The sequence below is a fragment of the Ascidiella aspersa genome, chromosome 3, assembly GCF_963924565.1.
Source record: "Ascidiella aspersa chromosome 3, kaAscAspe10.2, whole genome shotgun sequence".
Taxonomy (NCBI): domain Eukaryota; kingdom Metazoa; phylum Chordata; class Ascidiacea; order Phlebobranchia; family Ascidiidae; genus Ascidiella; species Ascidiella aspersa.
The window spans coordinates 4981261-4994819 of NC_139449.1; the positions used below are offsets into that span (position 1 = coordinate 4981261).

Below are 13559 nucleotides of genomic sequence, written 5' to 3' on the forward strand. Positions count from 1 at the left end.
CGAGCCACATGTGGCCAGCGGGTCTGGGTTTGGACCACATCTAGCGTTTCAAAATAATCACAAACAAAATACCACAATGAAAAAACACCACAATGGTTAGTTAGAAAAGGTGGCGCCAAAAAGAGGCAACAATTCTTAATTTTGTGAAGGGTTGCTGTTAAACTATATGATTTCAGCCATTACTAATAAGCATAGCATCTTATGAAATACATCGGAGCCGGAGCTATTTTGTAAACAACTGGCTCCATCTCCTGCTCCAGCTCCATTTGAATTTTACGTAGAGCTCCGGCTCCAGCTCCGGCTCCGTTTAAAATGCACGGCTCCGGGACTCCGGCTCCATGCTCCGACTCCAAAGCCCTGCTATAAACTCCTCAGCCGAGATTGACGCGAGTGTCAAACGCTATTTATATTCAGAATCACAATTGTTAACACACATGTGGGTGTGTGCAGGCAAGGCTCAATGAACAATGATAGGGTAGTGTGAATCCCCTTCAGTGTAAAGTTGCTTGTGTTACGCTTCAGTGTAAAGTTGCTTGTGTTACAACTTTCAGGACTCTCTACTTTACGGCCTGTCGGATGCCTGAGCTACAGGAGACGTATATATATATTTTTTTTGTTATTTTTTACTATACGAGACGTAGCTGAGTATCTGATACAGGCGCACTCTTAAGTTAAATCATAAAACAATAAAAGGTCGATATATATAACGGCCAGAGATTAAAATAGGGCGTAAACGTTAACGATCTAACACAGGTAGTAATCCCAGCCTTGCCATAACTACACGTCATGCGAAAAAGGTGTGATGGCGACGGTAACTAAAGATAAAAAGGTGCAAATGTAATTAGATAAGGTATAAACAGGTGAAGGTGTGATAACGCAATAGTAAAAATAATCGAAAAACAACACACGACATGCGATAAAACATTTTGTGCTACACTTGCACTAACAGAATGTGACAAGCATTTAGATATGGTTGTTTCTTGACTCGCTCCTCTTTGAGCCTGCATAGCTCAGTTGGAAGAGCGACAGTCCCGGTATTACCGGAGGTCGTGAGTTCGAACCTCACTGTAGGCTAGTTGTTTGGCTAGCCTGCCCTGCTTGCATCCTTGATCGACAGACTCGGTGTCTAGGGCCTATGGCTTTCAGTGTACTAATGATACGTAAGCCGTAATCGTTGGTCAAAAATCAGCTTCAGAAAGGCTATAGGTCACAGTTGTTGAAACACATATGGGTGTGTATATGTTTCATTGAAGTATTTACTGGGTGAAAACCATGGAGGCTATATCAATTTTAATTATATTGTTCGTCGTAACAGCGTTAATTGCGCAAAGTTGTTTTGACGTCAAATTCTATAGCAACCACCTAACGGTGGCAAACGCGCTCCCCCACACACTGTATTATAATTTAAAATGCTTGACCATGTTTCCATGTGCTTGTATATGACACAGCGTCATAAAGAGGCCTTCGTCATGAATGGGGTGCGCGTGCTCTCGTTTCAATAAGGTGACTCTGTGATCGATTGTTGTAAGCGTTTGTGACGTAAGACACGGTTTCCTCACTTATGAATGCAATACTTTGCACCCGAATTAAGCGGCGTAGTTTAGCGTCACTTGGTCATGGGTCTTACGATTGTACTTCAGCCACAAGACCGAGATAAAAACAACATTACCATCGCAATAAAACACAGTTCGGAATCAGACCAAAATAAGACTAATACCTAATAGTCATAGGACCGTCTTAATCGGAATATGACCGTCCAAATCGAAATAAAACTCCTAGTCCCAAGTACATCACTAACTCTACTAACAATTTTAACCTTAACCAATTTTCTAACTCCACCATTACTCACCAATAAGCCGTTTTACGCTTTATTTTGGCCGTTTAGGCCTTATAATGATAAATTTATTCCGATAGGTTTATGTCTTATTCAGACGATTTCAATTTTATTCTGTATACTGAATGTCACTGCGTATTTGGCTTTATTAAGTCGTTGATCTTAATACTATGGTTTTATAGATTATTCTGATTTAGGTATTGTTGCTTTTTCTGTCTTATTGTGTGTTTCCTTACGATTATGAGGCAAAAAGGTTGATGTGAACTCTACCTCGTAATAACCAAATTTCTGTTTTCATTAATCTCCTAACTGTTTCTTAAATTGGCCCAATAGGTGTTTGACTCTCTACTTCTACGAGCTAAAATGAGCTTCAAATTAAAGCCTGAGCTCTAAGCAACTTCTCCAGTGTTACAAAAATGATCGGGCATTCTAGAAACTTCTGAATGAAGGTGTTCGACCAGGCGTAGTAACATGTTTATCAGTTTAGGCTGGCGAGTGAAGGGGTGTGTCGTAGGTGTGTCGCGCGGCTCGCTGTTGTAGCGCACGTAAAAATGACGTACAGCAGTTTATAGTACCTCGGCCAAATGCAGGATGTTTTGAAATACCCTATATGTTTAACGGTGAAAATAACGGCGCAAATAGACGTAAAGAGCGACATGCTTTATTGTTCAAACGTTTCGACAAATGCTCACCCTAGGTGTATTGATAAAAATCACGTACGCATATCGTACGTGCTTTAGGTGTTACAAAGTATGTACAATATATTCATGCCTGAACACCACTTCATGTTGCAATGCACGTAAATATATTTCCTATTTACCATTTTTGTACGTGAACATTAGGCTCGTTTGAGTTGTAATCAAATTAGGCTTTTAAATTTAATACGGTCTTTCTATTACTATATGTAAATGATTGTTTACAATTATGTCTCATTTAACAAATATAATATTAGCATTCGTCAGTAACAAGTATATTTTCAAATACCACTAGTAGGATAAACTTAAAAGGATAAACAAGGTTTTGTTTTTGCCTAAAAGTTAAAATGCCTGTGCATCTTAAATCCATCTCGGATTTGTTGTAACGTGAGGGCGTTACAGGAATCTGACGAGCCAAAAGGGGCGCTAATACAAAAAATGTTGTAACACTGTTTTAAACAAATAACAAACCCAATTCAAGCGATGACCACTCTCATTGCATGTCAATAGCGCTAAAACTCAGTGTTTAAACCATTCAAAAGTATACCCTGATTTCATTTCAAGCATTGTATTACTTCGCAATAATAAAACAAACAAATAGTAACTAAACTGTTGTACGCGCAAATGTTCACTGAATCTAAAACTTAAACTATATCGCTTAAAAATACATCACTTCATAGTTTGTATTTGTGTACGTCGCGCAATCCTTGTCTTAGCTAAATGTGAATTTCGAAAATCGCGACGTGTAGCAAACGTCACAGGCGCTACTATTGCGCAACGCTTAGTGTGGTTTTGTTCAATGGATGGCATTGTCTCGGCTTACACAACTGTAAACATTAGAAACCGAATCCGCTGCATTTAAGCACTACGACTGTAAGCAAATGTACGTATCAAAAAAATGTGTAATGAGGTTCACTGATTGACTTTTACCTTATTTTGTTTTTGCTTGTACACTTTGTACACTACAGGAATAATCACCGATGGATTATTCTTCGCTAGTTGGTTATTTTAATAAAAATATCCATTTCTACATATCTAAATATAAATGAAAGACCTCCAGAAGAATACCTGTAGTAATTTTCAAATAAGCTTATTGCTGAAAAAATTAATTTGTCAATTAACTAGCGTTATCGCCACAAACATATTCTGAAGTATTTTTAAGTTAGGTTGAATAGTTGATCAAAACGTTCGAAATATACTACCTATTATATAAAGCCGATGTATTTATTCTACGCCTAACTACCATATCCAACCATTAGGCTTCAGTTTAATGTAATAGCGACAAACCAGTGAAATGCCAAAACTGAGTTGTTGCCTAATCTTGGTGACATCGTATTCTAGATCCGTCGCTATTGTTTGCCAATAAACCGCAGCGGCCGGTATCACATGACGTATTTTCTTTTGTTTACTTTCCGATTGTGCCTACCGAACGAAACATATCGGAGTCCACTTTTGCAGAACGTAGAAAAATGATTCAGTGGAAAGCACATTTTACTATTTTGATGTATTGAAAAAAACTGCCATATTAAATGGCACTTTATTTAAATCATGATGGGCACATATATTAGTACAGACAGTTTTGAAAACAACGAAAAAAATAAATGTTTATTTGCAAATAGACAAAGAACCAAAAACATAAATGAAAATGTGTGAACTTACTCCCCCAATGGTGACTCAGCAATTTATGTAGCATTTTTATTATTAGTCAGCACATTTTTCTACCGTCATGGTGTCAACATTTAACTTCCTGGCATTCAATACAGTGACTCGTCAAAAAATAATCCACTGACATTGCACCCTTAAAGCTCGAGTAATCATTAGTCAGCATTTCTACACTCAATGTATCAACATTTGACCTGTTTGTCGTCTTTAACGTTAGTGAATCGCCGAAAAACTGAACAAAAAAGAGTTGGATTTGTAAATCTACACATAGGTAAGTGTTTTTACATCGAATAAACAGACCTATAAAAAGTTGTTTAAAAGGAATATATTAATATGTTAGTTATTAATTTTACGGCGAAAGTTGTTTCACAACGCTTGGGATTTATTTGTCATGCTCGGTTGCGAAACGCACAGCGCTATTTATGTTTTACAACGTATTGCCTGCCGCGCAAGAATTGTGCAACTCTATGGTATATAACGTCGCGTCGCTCCGAATTCTGCGCATTTGTTGCCGATAAAGGTTTGTGGAATTTTTAAATTGGCTTGCACTTTCTATTACATTTAAGTCATGGGCAATTTAACTTATCTTAGAATCGCTATACTGGAATAACAAACGCCTGTAATGCCTGTAAAATAAATTATAGCATTCAAAATGTATTATCCATAACGGGAATTTAACAACATCAAACGAAATATGAAAAAATAAAGTACTAACCAGTTAACTAATAGCCTTGCATTCTGATTTCTAAATCGCTAATAGCTTTACGTTTCTGATTGCTGAACTAAAAACTTTAACAGTTCTTGTTCGAGTAGCCATAATGTGAGAGAATTCTCGAGAAAAAGTATAAATAGAAAAAGCGTCACTGCGAGAGAACCTTCGAGAAAAAGGCGCGTGACTGTTCTCTCGCTTTATATACAGCAGTGACTGCGCGAACTTTTATTATTTCATCAGATCATCTGCAGAAAACGTTACCATGCAAATACAAGCAGTAAAAAGATTAAGCATAGAGCCCGATGGTAGGGTTGTGGAACATGGTAGAGACCCACCTGGACAACGTAGTGTATATATTAACCCAGGTTAGTGGTTATAATTTGCTTGAAATGTATTTTTGCTAAAGATTAAGGAGTAAACTTGGCTTAATTAGGATAGTTGTTCCCGAACATACTTATTATTTTAATTACTTTATTAACAAATATTATTTTTTAATATTTTTTCTTTATTGTTTGTTTTAGTGGACACGACTAGAGAAGTTTACCGCTTAACAACATACACAAGGTTCCCAGAGTCGAGTCCAGTAAACCCTTGTGTCCTTGCACTGCATGGATTCTACTACACTGGCTTCAGGGACAGGGTAAAGTGCTTCAGGTAAATATAAATCTTTTTTTTTTTAAGTTAAAATTTTGCTGAAAGAACAATTTTAAATTGATACAATGCCTGGCAGCAACAGTTTGTTTATTCACAGGACCCTTTATTTCTTATTTAAGATAAAATTAAAAAAAATGGTTTTACATTATTTTTGCATTTATTTTTAAAGGTTTAATCGGCAGCAGAATAACGAAATCTATATACCTTGTTTTTATTTAACAAATCACGAAACAATTTTTTGTTTTCAGTTGTGGTAGATCAGTTGACAGCTGGACAGCTTCAGACGATCCTTCATTGGTTGAATGGCACGCACGTGACTGTGCCCTAGCTACGGGATGTGACGTAGACAACATACCCTTGAGTAAGTATGACGTCTTTCTCCTAAAAATGGCTCAAATATTTGCAACACGAGACATAATAAATCGAAGTTTCGCAAAATTGTGTAACGCTTAAATTGTGTCAACATAAAACTGTAATTGTTGCCCTGTTGCGCGGCAATTGTTGACGTCATTAATCATGTATAATTGCGTTTGTAGGTCGAAATAGGGGCATACCATTCCGACGAAGAAACCCAGCAAGGGTAACCCCACCACAAACAGTATCTCCATCCCCAAACAGCGCCCCACAAGTTCCGGGAAATCCCCAGGATACGTTCCCGTGCCTGGAACCGGTGAATCCCCACATGCGAAACGAAGAGACTCGCTTGCAGACGTTCCAAGAAAACATTGCCAACTGGCCGGCTCACAGAATACAAGCAACACCTCGACAAATGGCACAAGCTGGTCTTTACTACCTTGGTGAGTGCCTTAATTTTTTCGAATTGAAGTTTAAGCTTCTTTTGTTAGACGCCCATAGAAAAAAGGCATAAATTAGTTATCGATCCCCTAAAATGCAAGTTTAGCTAGGTTTTCCATGTATTTTAATACGAGAAGAGTCTTGTTTAAATATACATTTTTTATCAATGTTCTGCAAAAAGATTGGTGAAAGCATGCTTACAATTTTTAGGCTTTTTAGTAGCTCGAATGTACTGTAGTTGCTTTTTCGTGTAAGCAACAATTAAAGGTTATTTGATTTACGTTTGTAGGCGAACGAGATCGAGTTAAGTGCTGGTACTGCAATGGAGGACTCCAAAACTGGGACATTTACGACGACCCGTGGTTTGAACACGCAAAGTGGTTCCCTCAGTAAGTTATAAAAAAATCTGAACTTTTACCAACTTTGAATAGTAAGTTTACGGTTTGCTTAAAAAGGTATTTTTAAAAAAAATATTTTTCAAGAACTCAACTTTTTTCTATACCAGAACACAAACTAAGCTTTCTTGTGTGTTTTTTAAGATTAACTATAGTGCTAATAAAACGTTTTGTCACGCAGATGTGAGTTTCTCCTGCAGAAGAAAGGTCCTTCTTACATCCACAACGTTGTGTCGCAGTATCCCGACCTTAATCGTCCCCAGCCTATCAACCCTTCCAGGTCACTTAACCAAGTCGTTTCAGGATTGCAGTGAGTTTGTTTAAAATTGTAACAATTGGAGCAGAAAACTTAAGAATATTGGTTGTTATACTTTTTTTTTTTTTTTAAATTCGATTGAAAATTATTGTAATTACAAAAAAATAACAATTTTTGTGGAATTCAGTAGGTTTTTTTTATTTAATATTATGAATTTTATAAAAATAATCAAGATTAATAACATCGCCAAGTTCAAGTAAAAAATAAAACATAATGATAAACTCTATTAACTTACGTTGAAATTTTATTTCATTAATTCCCAAACCTTGCACAAAACTATATATATGTTCATATTAAAACTTACTTTTTTCTCTTAGAGAAAATCTTCTTTCCCAACAACGCTCCTCTCATCCGGAGATTGTTGATCCAAGGGAGCGGATGAGAGAAAGAGAAGAAAAAGTCGATCAAGAGATGACGTCATCCGTTCTGGTTGAGCAAGCACGCCAGATGGGATTTGGTCAGGAGGAAATACGATTTGCAATGCTGAGGTATGAAAACTGTTTCTTTTATGTTTTCGTTAAGTTTCGTTTTAGATTAGGTAACAAGATTCAATATAATACGCACACTCTGTAAATGGAAAACCTTCCAAATGTCAAGTGGTTCGTTCGTTCACCCGTTTAAGAACATTGGCATCTGTATAATAAGGATAAAATTTAAATTAGACCAATTTCTAATTTGTAACTGATCATTTGTTTTACGTTTTTAGTGCCAATGTTTTTCCTACAAAATTGCATTTTAGTCGCATATTAACCAAAAATATATTTTTTTTTTGAAAACAATCTGTCAAATTTTTAATTCCAATTTTATTTTTTAGGCGATTGGAAGAAACAGACGACTTCTTCCCATCTTTCTCAAGTCTGGTGGAATCCCTTATTTCGATCCAGGAATCTGCACCAACATCCAGTGAGGGACAAAATCCCCCCGAAGCATCCTCCATCAACCAAGATAACGAGAGTAACCTGTCAATCAATTCCCCACCTGTCAATCATCAGCTTGAAGAGCTACGTCATCTCCAGCAGTCACGTGTTTGCAAAGTCTGTCTTCAATCCCAGGCCTCTGTTGTTTTACTTCCCTGTGGTCATCTGTCCAGTTGTCCAGGCTGTGCAGAAAACCTGCGCAGTTGCCCGGTTTGCAAGTCGCACATCAGGGAAAAAGTTAATTCGTTTATTGTGTAAATTTACGCCATAAAACTGTACCATTGTTAAATTTACAAACAATTTTCTGAACTAATATGACTCTATTTTTTGTTAAACTTTTTATGAAACTACTTTATTACAACGAGAAGACAAACCTGTAGAAACCAAAATCGCAATGTTTATTTGCTAGTTGAGTTTGCTTACCGGATTGCGACTTGTTTTGCCCGTAAAACGAATATGGATAGACGGAGTACGGTAAAATTGTCAACTTGTAAACTTATGAAAAACAATCACGTGAAAGTGCCTTTAATTGTAAATACAACTAACATCATTAGAGAATTTTTCTTGCAATTAAACTGTACATGTTACTGATAGAGGCAAATATTCTTTTGTTTAGTAAAATGAGAAAAAACATTTATTTACCTAAACAAAGTAATAATAAGACCGTTATGAATGTACTTTGTAGAATGTTGTACAAGCAGCACTGTTCATTATTAAGTTAAACACTTAATTTGATTACAACTCGCGCGAGCCTAATGTTCATGTACATGGTCAATAGAAAAATATATTTACGTGCATTGCAACATAAAGTGATGTTCAGGCATAAATATATTGTATATGTTGTGTAACTAAAGCACGAACGATATGCACATATAAGCTATTTCAAAAAGCAGCTGAATTTGGCCGAGCAACTATAAACTGCTGTACGTCATTTTTACGTGTGCTACCACAGCAAGCCGCGCGACACACCTACGACACACAGCCCTTCACTCTTCAGCCTAAACTGATAAACATATTATCAAGGTTTCTAAAATGCACCATCATTTTAGCAATAGAAACAGAGTCGGACGCCTGTTGCATCGGAAATACGGCCTAAATGGCCAAATTAACGTCTGAAACTGTATGTAGAGGTCATGGAACAATCGGAGCCATCGGTCTGGCATCAACTATTTTGGTGTCGACGTTTGCGAGCCCTTGAAAATGCACTTTGAAATGCACTTTGGGCGCCGCTGTTTTGGCACCAGATTATTTGATCCTGTTTGGGGCTATTGCTGGATAATGGGTGGGGTTAGAAAATGGGTTAGGGTTAAAATTATTAATATATGTAAGTGCTAGTTAAAGGTGGGGTTTGCGTTTGGTAAAATGTTGTATAGGTTTCATTCTGGCCAATGAGCTCTTATTCTGTCGAGTTTAGGATATATTCTAATTTAGACAGTACTACGACCATTAGATATTAGTGTAGCACCGATTATTTTGTTGTTTACGGTTGGTATTGTTTATTTGATATATCGTTTGTACTCTTGTTGTTCTTTTCACCGCTTTTCCTCTTTTGCACCTCACCTTTAACGTTTTATTTCTTGGTTTGCAGAATCTAAAGGCTATTTGCAAGGCTAACCTGGTGTGGTAGACCTAAACCGATTGCTTCGGATGAAGTGAAACATTGTGGAGCCTGGAGCGTATGGCTGTTTTACGCTAAGATTGAACATGTCTGTGTTTATTGAATAACAGCAGAACGGCAAACTTACATAAATAGCGTAAGCTCCAGGGTCCAGCATAATAACCTCTGTCTAGATATTACATTATGTTGTGTCCGTTGTGTTAGCTTTTGTCGGTCCTTTTTCCCTTAACAATAGCGCATTTCAGCAAAGACATGTTAACGGAAGGGAAATACCGTATTCGTGTTACTTTACATTCTTTATGTTTTATGGCAAGTTTGGTTGTAAAAACTTAGTTTAGACTAATAGCAACAAATAACAAAACGTCCCTTGCAATTTTTCTTGCCATATATTAAGACTCAAAAGCCTATAGAAAGTTGTATGAAATACATGGGACCTTGTTGAAACTCACAGCATCATAATTTTTACAAGGATATAATCCTATATCATTTTTTTAATGCACAGTTTCAAATACAAAAAATATAACACTAATCGGTGTTCCTTAACCTATAACAACGATACACTAAAAACCTGTGCACAAAATGCATAACAAGATTATCATGAAAAACTCCAATTAAGGAAAATCAAATAAACCAAATTTTAGTTTTGTACTCTTATTAGGAAGCATGGGCGTTTTGTACACAGCGATTTCACTTTTTTAAAAAGCTTAGGCACATAATACATAGCAACATTCTTCTGCTGAACTTTAAATACATATAGTCAGTTGCCATTTAAGATAATATTGCATTTATACTACATTTATGGAATTTGATAAGTTCATAGATGTTTACTGCTTGCGTTGGTTTCTCTGCTACAGAAATTCGGCATAAACTGAAAACCAAGAAAGTTGTATTTTCTGTAACGCTTGCTTGCAAAATGAAAACTTTGTATGAATAAAACTTTTTCAGCAGTATTTTAGCTTTCTTTTTGCAAACGACCAAATGAAGAGTATAAATAATATATATATGTAATTTATTTTCCAGAGTTTTCTACTATTACAGAGTATCACATTTGAATCCACGAAATATACAGCTAATTAATGTGCTATAAAGCGAAACTGGGCCATTTCGTTACATATGTTTGTTAAAATTATTTTCGGACTTAATCGAACCATATTAACCGACAAGGAAGTTGTATGCGTTACTAAATTGGCAAGCGACTATACAAACCAGAATAACCGGGACAGCTTTGCAGCTGAGTTAATGATGAGAATAAAAATATTGCAGTTTTACCATTAAAAGGGAAAAACTACGTTTGTCATTTGAGCATATATTGTACACGAAGTTAACGTTAGTTTTATTCTAAAAAATTACCAGACATAATAGTTTTCTAAAAATAAACACAAGCAAAGGTGGGAAATGTTAGAGCAAAGAAACTGGCTAATTTTTACAATAAAACAACAAAAATGAAACAATGATAGAAAGGTACAATACGAAAAGGATGCAAAAGCAGCGTTAAACAATATCATATCAAAAGTGCTGCAACGATAACAGATAAGCCAGCAAAAAAGATGTCAAAATATTGTATAGGTTTCCCCCCCTTCGGGCAAAGTAATTCGTCGCTGCCATCTTTGCAATGGGTTAAGCCATCACACAAGCTGTCTTTTAGAATGCATTCAATGCCATCGTCGCACTTCACTTTTCCCTCTTTGCAAGGACAGTTGTACTCATCGCTTTCATCGTCACAGTCCTTAATGTCATTACAAACACTCTCCTTTAAAATGCATATTTCAGTATCGTTGCACATTACTTGATTTTCTTTGCAAGGGCAGTCCTTTTCATCATTGCCGTGAATACAGTCGTTATGCTGATCACATACTTTCTCCTTCTGAATACATGTCTTAGTGTCGTTGCACATTACTTCATTTTCTTTGCAAGGGCAGTCCTTTTCATCATTGCCGTGAATACAGTCGTTATGCTGATCACATACTTTCTCCTTCTGAATACATGTCTTAGTGTCGTTGCACATTACTTCATTTTCTTTGCAAGGGCAGTCCTTTTCATCATTGCCGTGAATACAGTCGTTATGCTGATCACATACTTTCTCCTTCTGAATACATGTCTTAGTGTCGTTGCACATTACTTCATTTTCTTTGCAAGGACAGTTTATCTCATCACTTCCATCGTCGCAGTCTTTTTGCTCGTCACAAAGTTTTCCTTTGTAAATGCATGCTTTACTATCGTTGCACATAACTTCATTTATCGGACACGCTGGGCAATCTGTTTCGTCGCTGCTATCATTGCATTCCACTGCTCCATTACAAAGAAAAACTTCGGGAATGCATTCACCGCTACTCTTGCATTCCACATAAAATTTCGGGCAAACTGGACAGTGTGTTTCGTCACCTCCATCTTCGCAGTCGAGAATTTTATCACAAAGATAGTAATTGGGAATACATTTATCGCTGCCATTGCACTTTATGTGATGTTGCGGGCAAGGTGGACAGTCTTTTTCATCACCCCCATCACGACAGTCGTAAACACCATTACATAACTGGGAATTGGGAATACATCCACTGCTGCCATTACATTTCACCAAATCTGAAGGGTAATTTTGACAGTCCGTTTCGTCGCTGCAATCGTCGCAATCAACAATACCGTCACAAAGATAGAAGGTGGATAAACAAGCACTGCTACTCTTGCACTTGAACTGAATATGTGAGCAGGCTGTACAGTTTGTTTCGTCGCTGCTATCATTGCAGTCCACAATTCCGTCACAAATATCACTTTCAGATATACATTCACCGGTACTACCGCATTCCGCATACAATTTCGGGCAAGCTGGACAGTCACTTTCGTCGCTGCCATCATCGCAGTCGACAATGTTATCACAAACAAAGAAATTGGGGATACATTTACCGCTTCCATTGCACATTACCTGATCTTGCGGGCAAGATGGACAGTCTTTTAGGTCACCCCCATTGCTACAGTCTGGACAGTTTGTTTCGTCGCTGTTATCAACGCAGTCCATTATTCCGTCACAAAGAAAGAAATCGGGGATGCATGTTTCGCTGTAAGTGCATTGCGTATGGTAGTCTGGGCAGTCTGGACAGTCACTTTCGTCACCCCCATTATCGCAATCAATCACCCCGTCACAAAGATAAGAATTGGGAATGCATTTACTGTTATCATTGCACTTCACCTGATCTGCAGGGCAGTTTGGACAGTTGGCTTCGTCGCTGCCATCATCGCAATCCAAAACGCCATCGCAAGTCTTTGGTCCACAGCCACAGTCACAGCCTAACATTACCGGTAGTATCAACAGATAAGCAAAAATTTCAACGGATAACATAACTTTCGTTGCCGTTTAAAACCAAGGTACAAAATTAGTTGAAACCTATCAAACAATATTTTCCAAATGTTTAAGTTTGTTCAGTATACAGAACTTGCTTTGTGACGCCTGGTTTGTTACGTTTTCGTGTGAACAACATGTTGTGACACAACACGTGGGTTTGACAATGTCAGACGCGTATCATTGTACGAAATACTACATGTGTAATTGTGGGCTGCATTTTAATTTGTGTAATAAACTCAACGCATTAATTTAACAGTTTGTATATTCAATTTACGTAACCAAAATACTGTTATTTATTTTGTCAACCAATAATTACTCTTTGTTGTGAATTAAAAATATATTTTTACTGTTGTTTTGTTGTTTTATTACACAGCTCCAATAAATATTTCCCAGAAACAATTCTGCTTGTTGAATTGTTGAGGCCCCATTTGCCTTCAGGTTCTTTTTCACAGCTGCCACAAGTGCTTGGCATCTCGCTTTTGCCGTGGTGTTATGCAATTATATATTTTTGACAATTTAATCCGAAACCATGACGCGTAACCGCGTCAGTCTTTTTGTTTTCTATGGTATTCACATACCCACCTTGCTTAATTAGGCCGATTAAACAATTTTTGCCAAAATTATTTTGTT

General features: G+C 37.0%; 1 protein-coding gene and 1 non-coding gene across 2 annotated transcripts; both read left to right on the top strand.

Moving 5' to 3' along the window:
• Window positions 1-999: 999 nt before the first annotated feature.
• Trnat-ggu (transfer RNA threonine (anticodon GGU)) lies at window positions 1000-1074 on the top strand. Its single transcript is given in 2 exon segments — window positions 1000-1037; window positions 1042-1074. It is a non-coding gene; the product is annotated as a tRNA-Thr (tRNA).
• A 4032-nt stretch (window positions 1075-5106) lies between these two features.
• Window positions 5107-8790, top strand: LOC146158192 (baculoviral IAP repeat-containing protein 7-like). The gene is made up of 8 exons (XM_083384074.1): window positions 5107-5268; window positions 5425-5557; window positions 5806-5918; window positions 6094-6354; window positions 6642-6741; window positions 6929-7057; window positions 7381-7551; window positions 7878-8790. The coding sequence occupies exons 1-8, from the start codon at window positions 5166-5168 to the stop codon at window positions 8236-8238; spliced, it is 1371 nt and encodes a 456-aa protein (XP_083240200.1). The 5' UTR covers window positions 5107-5165; the 3' UTR covers window positions 8239-8790.
• The last annotated feature ends 4769 nt before the right edge of the window (window positions 8791-13559 follow it).